The 14,979-nt window shown below is 33.5% G+C and overlaps 3 protein-coding genes across 5 annotated transcripts in view; 2 read left to right on the top strand and 1 right to left on the bottom strand.

Annotated features, from left to right (window-relative positions):
• The window catches only part of LOC128682200 (lysosomal alpha-mannosidase-like), a 34,238-nt gene extending 30,973 nt beyond the window's left edge, over window positions 1-3,265 (top strand). For all 3 annotated transcript variants that reach the window (XM_053766789.1, XM_053766790.1, XM_053766788.1), the window contains exon 16: window positions 698-3,265. In XM_053766789.1, coding sequence (XP_053622764.1) covers window positions 698-1,888 — 1,191 coding nt within the window. In that variant the 3' untranslated portion in view covers window positions 1,889-3,265. The remainder of the gene's footprint in view (window positions 1-697) is intronic.
• Window positions 3,266-3,524: 259 nt separating this feature from the next.
• On the bottom strand, window positions 3,525-9,830 carry LOC128682202 (uncharacterized). Its single transcript, XM_053766791.2, has one exon. It carries the CDS (start codon window positions 9,510-9,512, stop codon window positions 7,605-7,607), a length of 1,908 nt encoding a protein of 635 aa, XP_053622766.1. The 5' UTR covers window positions 9,513-9,830; the 3' UTR covers window positions 3,525-7,604.
• A 558-nt stretch (window positions 9,831-10,388) lies between these two features.
• LOC128682206 (partner of xrn-2 protein 1-like) lies at window positions 10,389-14,534 on the top strand. The gene is made up of 3 exons (XM_053766798.2): window positions 10,389-10,566; window positions 10,647-10,813; window positions 12,043-14,534. Exons 2-3 carry the CDS (start codon window positions 10,650-10,652, stop codon window positions 12,188-12,190), a joined length of 312 nt encoding a protein of 103 aa, XP_053622773.1. The 5' UTR covers window positions 10,389-10,566; window positions 10,647-10,649; the 3' UTR covers window positions 12,191-14,534.
• Window positions 14,535-14,979: the final 445 nt, after the last annotated feature.

Here is a 14,979-nt window from a genome sequence, read left to right as displayed (position 1 = left end):
TTACGAGACTAAACTTACCTTCTCAGATCGGATTGTTCAATGAAAGTAAATATTAGTAACATCGTTTTGTTTAAAGCAGGTCAGGCAAACACATGTGTTGCGTGTTACCACTTCAGTCTCCACGCTCTGTCTGCTCAACCAATCTTCTTGAAATTTTGCATACATGTAGTTTGAACTACGGAGAAGGACAATACCTATCATCCCAGACAAATAACTGCTCCCGTTGCAAATTCACTTATACAATCTATACTAGTATTATAAAGAGATAAGCGTTTGTGTGTTTGAGGCGGGTAATCCCCGAAACTACCGAACCGATTTCGAAAATTCTTCCACCATTAGAAAGGTACATTATCCAACATTGCTATAGGATATATTTTATCTCAAATATCTCAGAAGCCGCGGGCAACATCTAGTAACTTACTCGTATAATCATAAATATTCTGTCTTTTTTTTTAATTGGAAAAAGAAGTAGTGTATATCTCCACTTTGAAATGTTCTTGCACCATTACATGGTATTAGAAAAAGTCCGCTTCTGTCTGTCTTTTGATAACTTGAGATAAACAAAAAAGTACTGCACGGATTTTCAGTTATCATTAATAATGTTTATTATCATGAATTTAATGTAATTCAGTTTAATAAGAGCGACTGATATAGCTATATATTGTTTATTATGTATATATGTATTTATTCATTCTAGCCGGTTGAAGTGTCTGTCGGCGATTCAGGAATCTCCTACAGGGACAGTGAGATGACCATTAACATAGGTTTTTACTACTATCCCGGCTGTGTCGGCAACAATATGGGAGAACTGAACAGGTCCTCGGGAGCTTACATCTTCAGACCCAACGCCACGGAGCCCAAGAAGGTTGACGTCAAACTAGATGAATACGTGAGCGGGGATATAGTTAAAGAAACTCGTGTCAGCGGTGACAATTTCGCGAGCACACTCCGAGCGTACGATGGTTACTTCGAAATTGACACAGTCGTAGGCCCAATAGATATAGCCGACGGCGTAGGGAAAGAATATATAGCTAGATATTCAACAAACATTGTTAATAACGGGGCGTTTTACACCGATTCGAACGCAAGACAACTGTTGAAACGCCAATTGGATAAACGACCAGAATGGAACTTGATTTTAGAGGAACACGTCGCCGGCAATTATTATCCTGTGTCCAATTTTATTTCTATACAAGATGGCGGGCAGAGATTCGCAGTTGTAACAGATAGGTCCGAAGGTGGTACGTCTTTGGTCGAAGGTCAAATAGAATTGATGTTACATAGGCGGTTGTTGCACGATGACGCGTTTGGCGTTGGCGAGGCTTTAAACGAAACGGCTGACGGTAAAGGTTTAGTCACAAGGATAACACACAGAGGTATCATAAATCGGAGCGATTTGAATCTTAGGAAAGTCGCGTTGCAGGTTAGTTTGCATCCAACGGTGTTCGTGTCACACGCTGAGAAGATATCATTGGACGATTGGTTGAAATTGAAAAATCAACATAGCTTTTTAAGGAAACCTTTGCCAGATGGCGTCCATTTGTTAACGTTGGAGCCGTGGCGTCACGGTTCGTTGTTGATTCGATTTGAAAACATTAATGAAGCTCCAACTAGCTTATACGTAGATATGAGTGATTTGTTCAAGAATATAAAAGTTAAATCGTATAGAGAAACAACTCTAGCGGCCAATATGTATTTGGGTGATCGTATGAAATGGCGTTGGAATACAGAAAAAGATTTCGCTAGAAGTTTCAACGAAATGTATGGCAGTTTCAATCAAGTACCCGCAACTGACGATTTTGATCTGTACAACGATGACAACGGAGCAAAAATCAATTTGAAATCCAAACAAATTAGGACATTCATTGTACAATACGATTATATATAAATGTGGGTTATCATAATTTCACGTGTAGCTTTAGTATATTTTCGGATGAAATATATATTTTACACTTTAAAAACGCATTATTTTAAAGTTTCGAAATCAATTTATATTTTGCTAAGAAATTAATTTTCAAAATATGTGATGTAATATTTTTTTTTTTTTATTTCGTGGCTCCATCGTTCGCCATAACGATGATTTTGCCAACGTCAAGGTTGAGATTGACACGGAATATAACATGTTATAATGATATATGCAAAACGGTTCAGTGTGTAACCTAAAATATAAAATTATATAAATATATTATACATACATACGGATAACGTAAATAAAAATTGTAAGTAGATATTGTACCATATGAATATATTCTGTCAAGAACTGAGAGAAAAAATGAAGGCGCTGTGTCCTATCGACTGGCAACACTAAATGTTTATCAACCAATCCTGATCATTATTACTCCTGATTATTATTTGGTATTGCAATGGCGAAAAAATTTAGTTTCGTCAAAAATCCGGTTTTTTTTTTTCACTTTCTTGACAGACTGTAAACAAAATTTGTATAGAAAATTAAACAGTCAATGTGCAGATTTGTGTATAAATTGTTGTACAGAAAATTTACAAATCACAGATGCAAATATAAACATGTACTTAGAATTGCTTTTAGCATTAAGTCGCCTTTTTTTTATTGTACAAAGGTAAATACAGTTTGAATCCCACTAATATCATAAAGGCGAAAGTTTGTATGTTACTTCATCACGCTTAAACTGCTGGACCATTTTTTAAAATCTTGGTATTGTATTGAGGTAGCTAATACCTTGGATTAATACACAAGTATTTTTAACCGAAATTGGGATTATTTTAACTACGCGATTCCCGTAGGATTTGTTTAAATAGTCTTATAATCAATGGCGCTTTATAAAGTAGATGGCGCTGTGTTTTTCAAAAGATTTCGACCGCTGCGGCCGCGTGTTATTATTACCATCCATAGATTTTCTTGAATCATTACCAAAATTGGCATTATTACAGCACAGATTAATTATTTCAAAGGTAGATAGTAAAATTGTAATGTTGTAATTGACAGCGCGGCCGCTGCGGTCGAAACTCGCCGAGAAACACCAAGTATTCTCTTCTGATTACAACGAATGATAGACCGCGGGTAACGCCGCGCGGTGCATCTAGTAAATTAATAAATTTATGTGATTTTAATTTTATTGATAGATTACATGTAAGTACATGTTTAAATTTGAAGAAATGTAAAGAGCGCGGATGCCGCTGTCAAAGTGCTCCGAGACGCAGACACGGAGATCTGAACTAAAAAATATTATTTTTTAGGTTAGAATTATTGCATATTTTGATGATTATAATAAATATTATTTCCGAATTATTTTCGATTTATTAGATTATTCCCTTGGTGAACCCATCAGATTTTTTTCAGTTTTGTTCCACTAATAGAACTGAACGAAACAAAACTGACTTTCATTGTTGTCTCTATCACCCAAAGTCACAACTATTATAGCAAATATTAGACGGCCAGACCTAGTTATAGCCGTACTGTACTTCACAGTTTAGCCGTAATGAGTTTTTATAGTTTATTTATCCCAAACACACGTCATTAATTGAAAGTGGGGAATGAAACGACAAACTCCAAACTGCACACATTTAATAAGTCGAGACCGGTTTACCCGAAAAATAACAGTCAACAGGAGAGGCGCCACTGTCGCCGCGTAGACATAACAAAAACAAGATCCTAAACAATTTTAATTGACATCTCTGACAATATTTATTTAATTTGATTGAACATACAAAAATAATATTTTTATGTAGCTTATTAAAAAAAAAGACCAATATGCAAAAATGCTTTCAACAAGTAAAAAAAATATATATATTAACAACAAAAAAATTGTTAGGGAATTTTAGAAAAAAAAAAAAACTTTTTTTTTTGTCATTTCTACGTGGCAACAGCAACTTACATTTAATGATATGAACACTAATATGAAATCACAGATACCGAACGGCCGTTTCTGCGTCGACTTTGAAAAGCATTGTTAAAAAATAAGCCAGCATCTCATATATGTATGATGTATGAAAAAATTAAAAAGAAGACACGATAATTCTGAATTTAAAGCTGTGATTCCAAGTCTTTAGTAATAAAATATGTGACTCTAGAACAAATTCTATTAGGGAATTGTCCTAGATAATTATTTTTTAAAGTTTATCGAGATTGTTAATTAGAAATTAATTAGGTATTTCGGAATTCACGAGCCAAAGATTGATTGATTGATTGCATTGATCATTCAAAATACACATTGATAGAACCATATTTAATTATTAGCGACACTTTTTACTTTAAAATAATATAAAAAACTGAAGCTTCTGTCGATAACATTGATATAATTTATGCGATAATATAAAATAACTGTAAAAGGGCTGTATATAAGATCGCAATTATTTTGTATAAAGTGGTAAAAAAAATCAACCAAAGCCAATGTTTTTCAAAGCCGAAACATGGATTTAGTATTTTAAAACTATTTTAACAATTTCAGAATCAACAGTAAAAATCACAGTTTTCGCGTTTTAAGTACCATCTAATATTAAGCATTTTGGTTCATTTTGAAAATGTTATGTATATGTACTTTGAACAAAAACAAATTTACATTTTTTAAAAAAATATGAGTAAAGTTTAAAAAAAAAATCAAACGTTTCCATGAATTTTCTCAACGATGATTTGGAATTTTTCATCAAAACAATTTTTCTTTTAATTCTAAGATTAGAAAAAAATGCTTACACATACTTACAAAAATAACTTTTTTTTTTCCGCATTTTCAGTTTTGAGCCATTATAAACCTTAACAAAGAATACATCATGCACGTTAACACTACCACATGTTTAATAGTTAATACACGTAAGTGGAATGGCTGAGCGAGAACAATTATAGTCACATTTTTGTAAATTTTAACTAAACGCCAAGCGGACAGGGTAATTTCAAACTAGTAAAATTAAATTTATACCAGTTTTGTATATAAAAACACTGCGTGAAGTGAACAGGACAGACGTGCAGGAAGATAACCTATTTCTTTCTGAAGTAGATAGCTTACAGTCAATAACAAAAACATAGTAAAAAAAGATACAGGAAAGGTTTCAGTCCAAAACATATCTAAGAAAATTAGTAAAAGTCAGAATGTCGAGTTTTTTTTTTTCAACTTCATGTTTCTATATCAGTAAACAATTTTACTAAATGTTATTATATCTAAGTACATACTTAAATATCTAGCTACCTACCAATAAAAAATGCCCAAACGCAAAAGTAATCAAAATGTTCCAGACATTAAAAAAACTTAAAAGAGAAACGTAAAATTTGATATATATAAAAATCCTATAGCACATTTTCGGATAGTTTCAAGTCGATTACATATACATATTTTTCCATAGATTTTTTTTAAAAGTTGCAAGACAGTAATAACGAAATACATTAAAACACTAACAAATCACTAATTATATTTTACAATAAGTGCTAGTACCTAGCCTATAAACGTGAAAAGGATAAGATTACAGCTTACGTATATCTTAGTTTAGGCGGCAAATTTTTTTGAGTGGCATCGAATTATCAGTCTTTTGTTAGGCTTGAGATCTGAAAACTTATTTTAGAGTTGAGGTCCGTCAGGAATATGTTGGCAGTCGATAAAAACAGGAACATCTACAGCTAGTGAAAATTTCGTTTAGTTTTTTTTTTTATACATTAATATTAAAGTAGTATTAGTATATTTTAAAACAAATTCAACGTATGGTTATCATATTATATAGGTATAGGTATTTTTTATTTGAGACGGAAAAATCAGACAAGTAATATTTTATCGAATACGAAAAAGATTTCCAATAATAGGAGGAACATCAGAAACAGTACTGGTTAGTGTAAATATTAATATTTTAGTACAAATTCGGGATTAGAGATTCAAAATCACATCACTGGGAAATCTGAAAGATGAGTTGACGGAATGTATTTTTATATGAAAATGTATAAGTGTTTCGTTTGCAACGTGCTAAAATTTATATATTTAAATATTGTATTGTATTTGAGCATAATAATTGCGTTTTCCAACGTGAGAGGTATATTTTTTTTAGATTGCAATTATCCTTGATTAAAGTACATATTCTTAAAATTATTCTTAAACTACAATGTATTAAGTTTGAGAAACAGATCAAAAAATTGGGTAAAAAAAATGCAAAATCACCCTGTTTTTGGAGTTACCGTCGAATTTGCTTCTTCGAAACTAGGTATAATAAGAAAAAAGGCACAATATTTTATCAATTATTGCAGGATATCGCACCATCGTAAATCAGGTAACAAATAAACAAACAAATATGATAATTGAATGTAACTACTGACTTAAAATTAATTAAAATCAATCTTTTTACTATTTTCGTTTCCCAAATTAAATGGAATGTGAAATTTGATAATTGTTAAATCATAAAACGTATAATTGTAAAAAAAAATATGCAAATATTCCCTTTTTTAATTAACAACCATGGCTATATTACGAACTGTTTTACATTATAGTTTTTTTTTTATTTATTTAACATCACAGAATTTACCGAAGTAGCAGATCCGACAATAATTAACACTAAATTCGTCTAAACACGGACATGAACACGAAACGGCACTTTATTATGGCAGTGTGTGAGCACCAATTACTATTCTGCACAGATGATCTCTGCATATATTAAAACGTTACAATAAAAAAAAAATATAATCTATGAAGGTAAATATTTTAAGGAAAAAAAAAAGTATAATAAAAATCATTCCACATCTGTGCAGGCTCATAACGCAGCATATCTTACGAAAACAATGTACCTAAACTCATTTCAGCACCACATTTTTTTTATTATTGAAATTAAAAAAAAAAAATTGGAAGTCTGTTTTAAAACACATATCAAATATGCCGCGTTGTAGTTTTAATAAATTACAATTTATCACAATAATATTGGTCGCTTTTAAAAAAACGAAAAAGCTAGGGACCAGATATAGGTATAAAAATGAGATCTAATTTATTATTTTGGTTTGATTTTTTGAATATTAATAATCAGTTCTGTGTAACATCGAGCTAATTAGCTAGGAGAAAACTGTAATGACTTACTTTAAAATCCTCCATAATATTTGGGCGACTGTGACAAAACGGAACCAACATTTTACATATTGCTTTACACGAACTGTGTCATAAATTGAACAATATACCTAGTTATTTTTTTTAACTGAAACAATATCACATCTTCTAAAAAGTATACATATATCGTGTTTTAATTTAGTTTTAAATTTCATTTAGATTTATTAATAAACTTAGTTTATTTAAGTTATATTTGTATAAATAAAAAAAAATCACAATCACCCTAAATATTATGACGGTTCGATACACATTATTATATGATTATATATTTTAATAATTACTACTTATTAAAGGTTACACATGTATAATATCTTAAATTTCTAGCCTGGCATCATGTGTTCAAAATATTTAGCTTTATTATATGTAATAATTTATTTTTAATAATACATAAAATAATAAATACAGTCATACACAGCTGCTAAATTAAAAAATAAATATAATAGATAAATAAAAAAGAATAAAAGTATTGTCATAATGCCGTAATAATCATTTTAAAAACTGCTTACAAATAAAAGTACATTTAAAAATAATAGAACACATGACAAAAGACATGCAGCATGCTTCTCAATCTAAAATTTCGCTTAGCTTTTCCCTTCGTTCGATGTGATCTGCCTCGCCGCAGTGAGCCATCAGCACAGACTCTCCGACAATCAGATTTTCGAAACACAACGAACAAGCATACATCGCATCTCCGAAGCAAACAATTTTGTTATCATCCCGGTACATCGTCATGGGATTCAGCACTGTGCTAGGCATGATCTCCTTTCCCGCTGACACACATTTCTTGATATACGCAGTCTTGTACAGAAAGTGTATTTTCTCACAGTGACTCTGACTCAAAATGTGCTTTAGAAGTCCATTTTCTTCGTTTTCAACAGATTTGCAAACGGGACAGTCGAATAATATAACAATTTTCGATTCGTACTCTTGGTCAGACAATTCACATTTCAACTGGATGCTGTGCACTTGTACATAGAAAGTGATACGTTCTATTGCAGCTTTTTGCAGCAAAGTGTTATAAAGACTTGTGTCTTGGAAACTGTTGTAGCTGACAATCTGGTCTAAGGATTCGGAATATGCGGTCAATGTCGAAGAATCGAGGCTGAAGTTGCCGATGGAAGATGAAATTGACTGACTCGATATAAATTCCTCTTTAATAGTGAGGGCGGAATCGGTCTGGGATATTGGAGAGTGAGAGTGACAGTTACAAATGCATTTAGCTTCCGAGTCATCAGAACATGGAGTGTTGGCAAAACTAGTTTCAAAATCATCTTCGCAGGAAAACAGCGTTAGGAAAGCGTCACGGTAGTCAGGGAAATCGAAATGTCTGTATTTCTTCTTGTTACTAATTCTGCGTCGTTGAGGCTGACGTTTCTCCTTGTGAAGATCGAAGGTTATGCTCTTATGTTGACGCGAGAGCATTTTCTTGCGCTTTTCCTGATTTTGAAGATACACATGTACAAACTCGTCAATGGTGTGGCGCATGGACAGGAGTTGCTTCTTAAGTTTGCTTTTCATTACACCGTCTTCTTTTTCCATGATTATATTCCACGATCCAGTCGGGCTTATGCCCCTAACGTTATCAATATAAGTGACTTGTCCGAGCACCTTCGGGATGTTACTGACGTCTGTCCCGGGCAACGTGGTGACTATGGATTTGCACAGAAAGACTTTAGACACTTCGATGTGAAATTGGAACTCTGATAGTAACTTTTTGAGAAAACATTCCATCTTTTCTAGTTTCATTTGGTAATTCAAAAGCAGAGACATACGCTCTTCTTCATTTTTTTCAACCTCAACGTCGCCAAATGACTCTGGACTGGCAGACGGGACCAGCTGTTGCTCTAAATTCATTTCATCGTGGTCAACTTTGCGACACATTTTGATACTTTCCTTTTCAGACACTATAGATATATCTGTATCAGAATGTTCGGAGAGAGATTCGATATCCAAATTGTCTTCTTCAAAAGACAACTCATCGCACATGGCATCGGAAATTTCAAAGGAACGGCTGAAGTCAAATCCATGGAATCGCTCGCTGAAAAGGTCTTCACTTTTGCAATCCAACAAAACGTGTTTTGGCGTATTCTCAACATTGTTCGAGCTATCTGACTGATTGACTGCGTCCATTGATTTGCTGGCTTTTTTGATATCCAAGCGTAACTTTTTGCATTTTTTCCGGTCTTTTTTCGGGGTTTCCATGCTGACCGTGAGCAGGTCAGTGTCGGATAGAGAGCCTTTTTTGGCGGCGTATATTTTGACGGAATCGGGAAGTTTTAAGCTGGAACTCGTAGCGCACTGTCTGGAAGTGGAATCAGGTTCTACGCGGTCAAAAGATATGGAAGAACTCTTCTCAGTACACACGTACGTGTGCCGTCGCTTCTTCGTAATTTCATCAGAATCTTGCGGGTCATCGTCTGGCTTTTTGAAATAGCTTATGTTCGAAAGCATCTTACGCAACGAAAACGACATCTTTTAAAGAGTAATCTTCGAATAATCGCCCGATATATACGTTTTTCTAAATGAGTAAATGTTTGCGTAGAAGTAACAAAGGAATATTGAACTGGTTTATCGTAACAAAAGTTTTACCTCGACTATATCTGTGACGGCACTGTCGGCAGTCGATACTCCGGGTTCACGTCATCTTGTTGAGAATATCTTGATATTGTTTCCGATTACCCTCGAAATGTGATAGAAATTATTCGTAAATTATTTATGTAAAGTTCTAAGCTGAATGACCTTTTGACAACAATGAACGTATGATTGTAATGCGACTAAATAATGTACACTGTCTATTAATATTTATGGGGGCGCTAGTGTCTATTTTCTTTATGCAAGTAGTACCGGATAGGGTCTCGCAAACAAAACAAGATAAGTCTCCTTGATTTAGACGGACAATACGTCGATATTTTGTTGCTATAAATAGACTATTCCACCTGCCTAAAAATAGTAGAATAAAATAACAACAAGAACCAGTTTTTTTTATTTGAAAAAAATGTAGGTACCTATCTACTACGGCCAATGTACACTCAATACCCAACCCATTTTGATATTATATCTAAAGTTTGTAAGAAAAAATCAATCAACAAGAGTTACTCAGCTTTCTTGTTAAAATCAATCCTTTTTCACATTATTGTTTAATCACATTGTAGTAAAGTGATAATAAAAATGTTACAAATCCATACAATTATTGTTCTTTAAGTAATGATTTATAGAGCTATCTTCAGTTATGATTCGCCAAGTAGACACGAAAGAGAAGGGCTACTGCCAACAAAACATTATTATTTTGGTAGCATTTTTTATAAAGTAAGGTAAACACTGTAACAAAAGATGTGTCAAATCAAAAGAGGTGTCAAGGCAATTAAAACTGTCAGATGACGCAAAAGTGTTTTGGTTTTTTGAATAGGTACAAATAAACTTTAGCTTTTATGTTAAAATAAACAATAACGAAAAAAATATCACAGCACTGCCAAAGTCGCATATTACGAATTCACTTCATAAAATCAACACAAACCTTTCGGACGAGGTAAGTTTCTATTCAAAATTTTAAAAAGTTCTAATCCAAAAAAAAAAAAAAATTACTGTAATAATGTATTTTTATGGCAGAAAATGAAGACTTCGATTGAAATAGATTCATTGCGGACGGAACATGAGTCGGACGAGCAGTGGGAGGTCCGCAGGAACTTCATGATGGAACACAAAGACAATTTTGAAGAAGAAGAATTAATCACTTTGGCTCAGCTCTTCACCAATATAGAGTTTTTAGGATGCAGGTATGTATAGCTATAACTACACAATCTATGGCGCACCTGCTGCCCTGTACCAACTGACCTGATTTAGAAACTATATAAAAGAAGTACTTTGTAAAAGGGCATATTATTACAAGTCTGATGATTATGTGAACGGCAATAATGTCTGGCCCAAGCATGGTGCAGTATCCTCATAACATATGTAATTGATTTATGACATTATTACATACGTTTTGTACATTTAGCTTTTTATTTATATATATATTTTGTGTGACAATTTTCAATAATTTTATTGGAAATACATATTTTATTTATTTATTCAAATTTTGTCATTTTTAATAATGATGTAAATTCGTCCTCCTAATTTTTAATATATATATAAGACCTATATTTGTTAATTGACATCCTTGGAGAAAAGGCTGCGGTGAAGTTTGTTGCGCCGCTTCTTCTTCACCCGCGCTTTGGAAGCCGGCAGTAGACTTAGTTTAAGTAATTTTTTTGACGTCAATAAGTTATGTATATCATCCTAAATTGAATAAAGAAATTTGAATTTGACCCACATCCTTTATTATGGAGGACTTGGGATGATGCCAACAACAGAGCGATCTGTGGCCATATACTGGTCAAAAATGGTAGCTTTGTAGTTTGTTGGTAAATTACTATACACATAATAGTACGACAGTCTCACACCCAACGTGTTGGGTGTGAGACGAAATAAGGAACTCAGAAATAAGGAAAAGAACCAAAGTTACCGACATACTCTATCGCATCAACCATCTGAAGTGGGGCTGGACAGGTCATATGCTACGATGTCAGTTAAACATATGGAGCAAACAGATAACCCACTGGTATCCCAGAGATGGTCAAAAAAAGCGAGGTCGCCCTATTACAAGATGGAAAAACGAACTAAGCCTAACATTGGGATCTAACTGGATAAGAGTGGCTTTAGACAGAAACCAGTGGAGGCGGCCTTTGCCAAAAGGCACACTGAGCTCAGATATATTTTGTAGGAATTTTTCAATCGAAACTTGATCTTAGCTCAGTAACAGAATGTTAATTAATTAATACCTTTACCTGTAATTATAGTTGCAAGTGAAATAAACAAATAAAATATATGTATTTTTATTTCATGTGAAAAAGTGCCCAGTGTAATTTCTAAATAAATGATTTGGTCAAGCCGTTTCGGAAGAATATGCTAACTAAAACTGTGACATCAGAATTCTATTGTTAGATTTTTTGCACAATCTTTGCAGATATCCCCCGCAAACCATGAAGAGAATAGCCCAATTGGCGGAGAAAGTGTCCGCCAAGTACCGGGAGAGTCGCAAGAACAAACTAAAGAGAACATTTGTCGAGGCCAGCGACGCCGCTGAACAGAAAGCCAAGAGGACATTCAAATAAATTATATTATTGTAAATGGTTTTGTTAAACATGTCACACATTATTTAACAAATTTTGTAAACAATAATCAGGTGGAAACATCAACGTAACGAGTGTGTTATTGCTAACACTGGTGTCAGATTTTATTCATGTCGCCTAAATGCATCTGACGTGACTTTTACGACTACTTACTGCGATCTAGTGGCAGGTAGTCGCATACACACTAGGGAACTAAACTGTCAACCAGTGTGCAGGTTCAAGATGTTTTCCTTCACTGGAAGCAACTGGTCTATGAAAACTACTATGTATGAGTCAGATTGGTATACAAACTCATATGGCACGAGTAGGATACGAACCAGAGACCTTTCGATCCACAAGCGTCTTAACCATTACACCGCCACCGCTATAAATGAAAATACTTAAGTCAACATAAGATATAAGAGGTGAATTAATTCTACTGAAATGTCATATCTCGATAGCTCAGACCTGTACGGGATAGACAGGGGCGTGGGTTAATATTATATTTCTGAATCGATTCCAGATTACTGTTCTTACTGCTAGTTTACTAAAAAAGTATTTTTTTCAACTGCTATAAATTAAAAGTTATAAATGAAAACAACACACACCACGGACAAACCAATTTCTGTAGTGTTCTTTCAAATTCAAATCATTTATTCAGAAATTAAACCTTCACAGGCACTTTTTCTCGTCAATCTTTATATTTATAGTTATTTCTCACAAGCTACAAACTACTGGCATTTCGGAACGACCACTGCTGAGAAGAAATGCCGGAAGAAACTCATTTGAACAGTGTTGGTCCCTATCATGCCAGATCGGCTCACCATTATTGTTTCTTACAATGTTTTTTTTTTCTTTCTAATAATATATAAAAGTACATAATGTACATAGTCAAAAGGTATATCACAACAGGTTATGATTGTGATCAGAGTGCTGATTATAATATATATATATATATATATATCTTTGCATGACATCTAAGTAATTCCATACAGGCCTTAATGTATAACGTTGCGCGATTGTTGTATGGTATTGTAATGCAAGCAATAAGCAACCAGAAGATGTCCCCTAGTCGTAATGCACCTCACTATTATAGGATCAACAATAAAGACTTCTTTATTTCACGTCACGTCAGATGCCTTTAGGCGATTTTAATAAAATCTGACTCAAGTTTCAGCAATAACACACTTGATAAGATTTTTGTATAGTATAAATTATGAAGAACTAACTTTTGTCCGCGGCTTCGCCTTCGTGATTTTTCCGGTATGAAAGGTACCCTATGTCCTTCTCCATACTACAAACTACATTATGTATGCAAAATTTCAAGAAGATTGGTTGAAGCGTGAAGAGGTAACAAACAAACAAAATTACTTTCGTATTTTAATATTATTACTTAGGATTAGGATAAATAAATAGATAAATGTGACTGTGATTTGGAGAAAAATAAAATAATTAATTGTATAAAAATCTTTTATTAAAATCGTAAACACTGCCGATTAACGTTGATCATAAAAACAGTTTCGTATATCAGTACAATTACAGACATGTTAAAGCTCGTTCGCACGGGCGTGTTAAATCCTTCCGGCTATTTTTTATTTATTTAACTTAATTGAACGGGTGGATCTGCCAAAGTTTCGACCGCTGTCCTTATTATCCGTTAATTTTCTTAAGGAAGAAGCAATCATTCATAGAATTGACATTGATCACAGTACAGATTAATGATTTTAAACTAAAATAGTAAAACTGATTCTTGTCTTTGTCAAAATTTGAAAAATAACAACGACGCGCGGCCGCAGCGCTGAAACGCTCGGAGATCCACCATACCAATATGGTACAAAGAGCTTTTATTAATGCTAAAAGCTTTCTTTACCAGTCAACCTTCGGGAAAAACTGAAAGATCATTTATAGACATTTATAGTAAGCATGAAATATGAATAGCTGCGCCCCGGGGCTCTCTCCCGTGGGAATTTCGGGATAAAAGTACCCTATGTATTATTCCAGGTTATATTCTATCCGTGTACCAAATTTCATAAAAGTCTGTCCAGTAGATTTTTCGTGAAAGAGTAACAAACATACACGTACATCCTTAGAAACTTTCGCATTTATATTCCCACGGGAGCAAAGCCCCAGGGCGCAGCTAGTAAGTTAATAAAATACATCTTTATCTCTTTTAAAATATAGACATTCAATCTATCCTCGCAACTCATATCGCATAAGGCACTTTTATACACCCGTTGACAAAACGCTCGTGCGAACGAAACCTTAAGCTAAACAATTTCTGGGTAAATTTCACGAGCGTTTGAACGCGGCGTGTAGCGCTTCATTAGTGTCCCACAGTTTTTTTTTTTAATAAAGAAGAAAGAAAGAAATTAAAACATTTATAAAATCAACATTGTACCAGCACTTTACTTGTTTATAAGATAGGATAATTAAATTGATTACTGTGTATGGTACAATTTAATAAACACTAATGAGAGCCCGCGGCTGCGTTCACAACGCTCGTGAAATTCACCCTCCTAGATTTTATATGTAAACTTCAATATGAAAGATTTTACAATGAAGTTTCGCTACAAAAAAAAAGCAACCAAATATAACACGAAAATTGAATGAATGAATGAACATTTTTGCGAACAATTGCATTAGAACATATGTACTCTAATTGTACTTAAATATAAAAATGTATATAATAATAAATGCGACTTTTTATAAACATCTGACTTAACCTAATGCTTTTCGAGCGAGAATTGATTAAAACATATTTATACTCGTACTAGACGTTGCCCGCGGCTTCG

Source organism: Plodia interpunctella, chromosome 29, assembly GCF_027563975.2.
Source record: "Plodia interpunctella isolate USDA-ARS_2022_Savannah chromosome 29, ilPloInte3.2, whole genome shotgun sequence".
Taxonomy (NCBI): Eukaryota; Metazoa; Arthropoda; class Insecta; order Lepidoptera; family Pyralidae; genus Plodia; species Plodia interpunctella.
The sequence above is the reverse complement of the archived record's forward strand: the minus strand, read 5'-3'. Positions and strand labels throughout refer to the sequence as shown.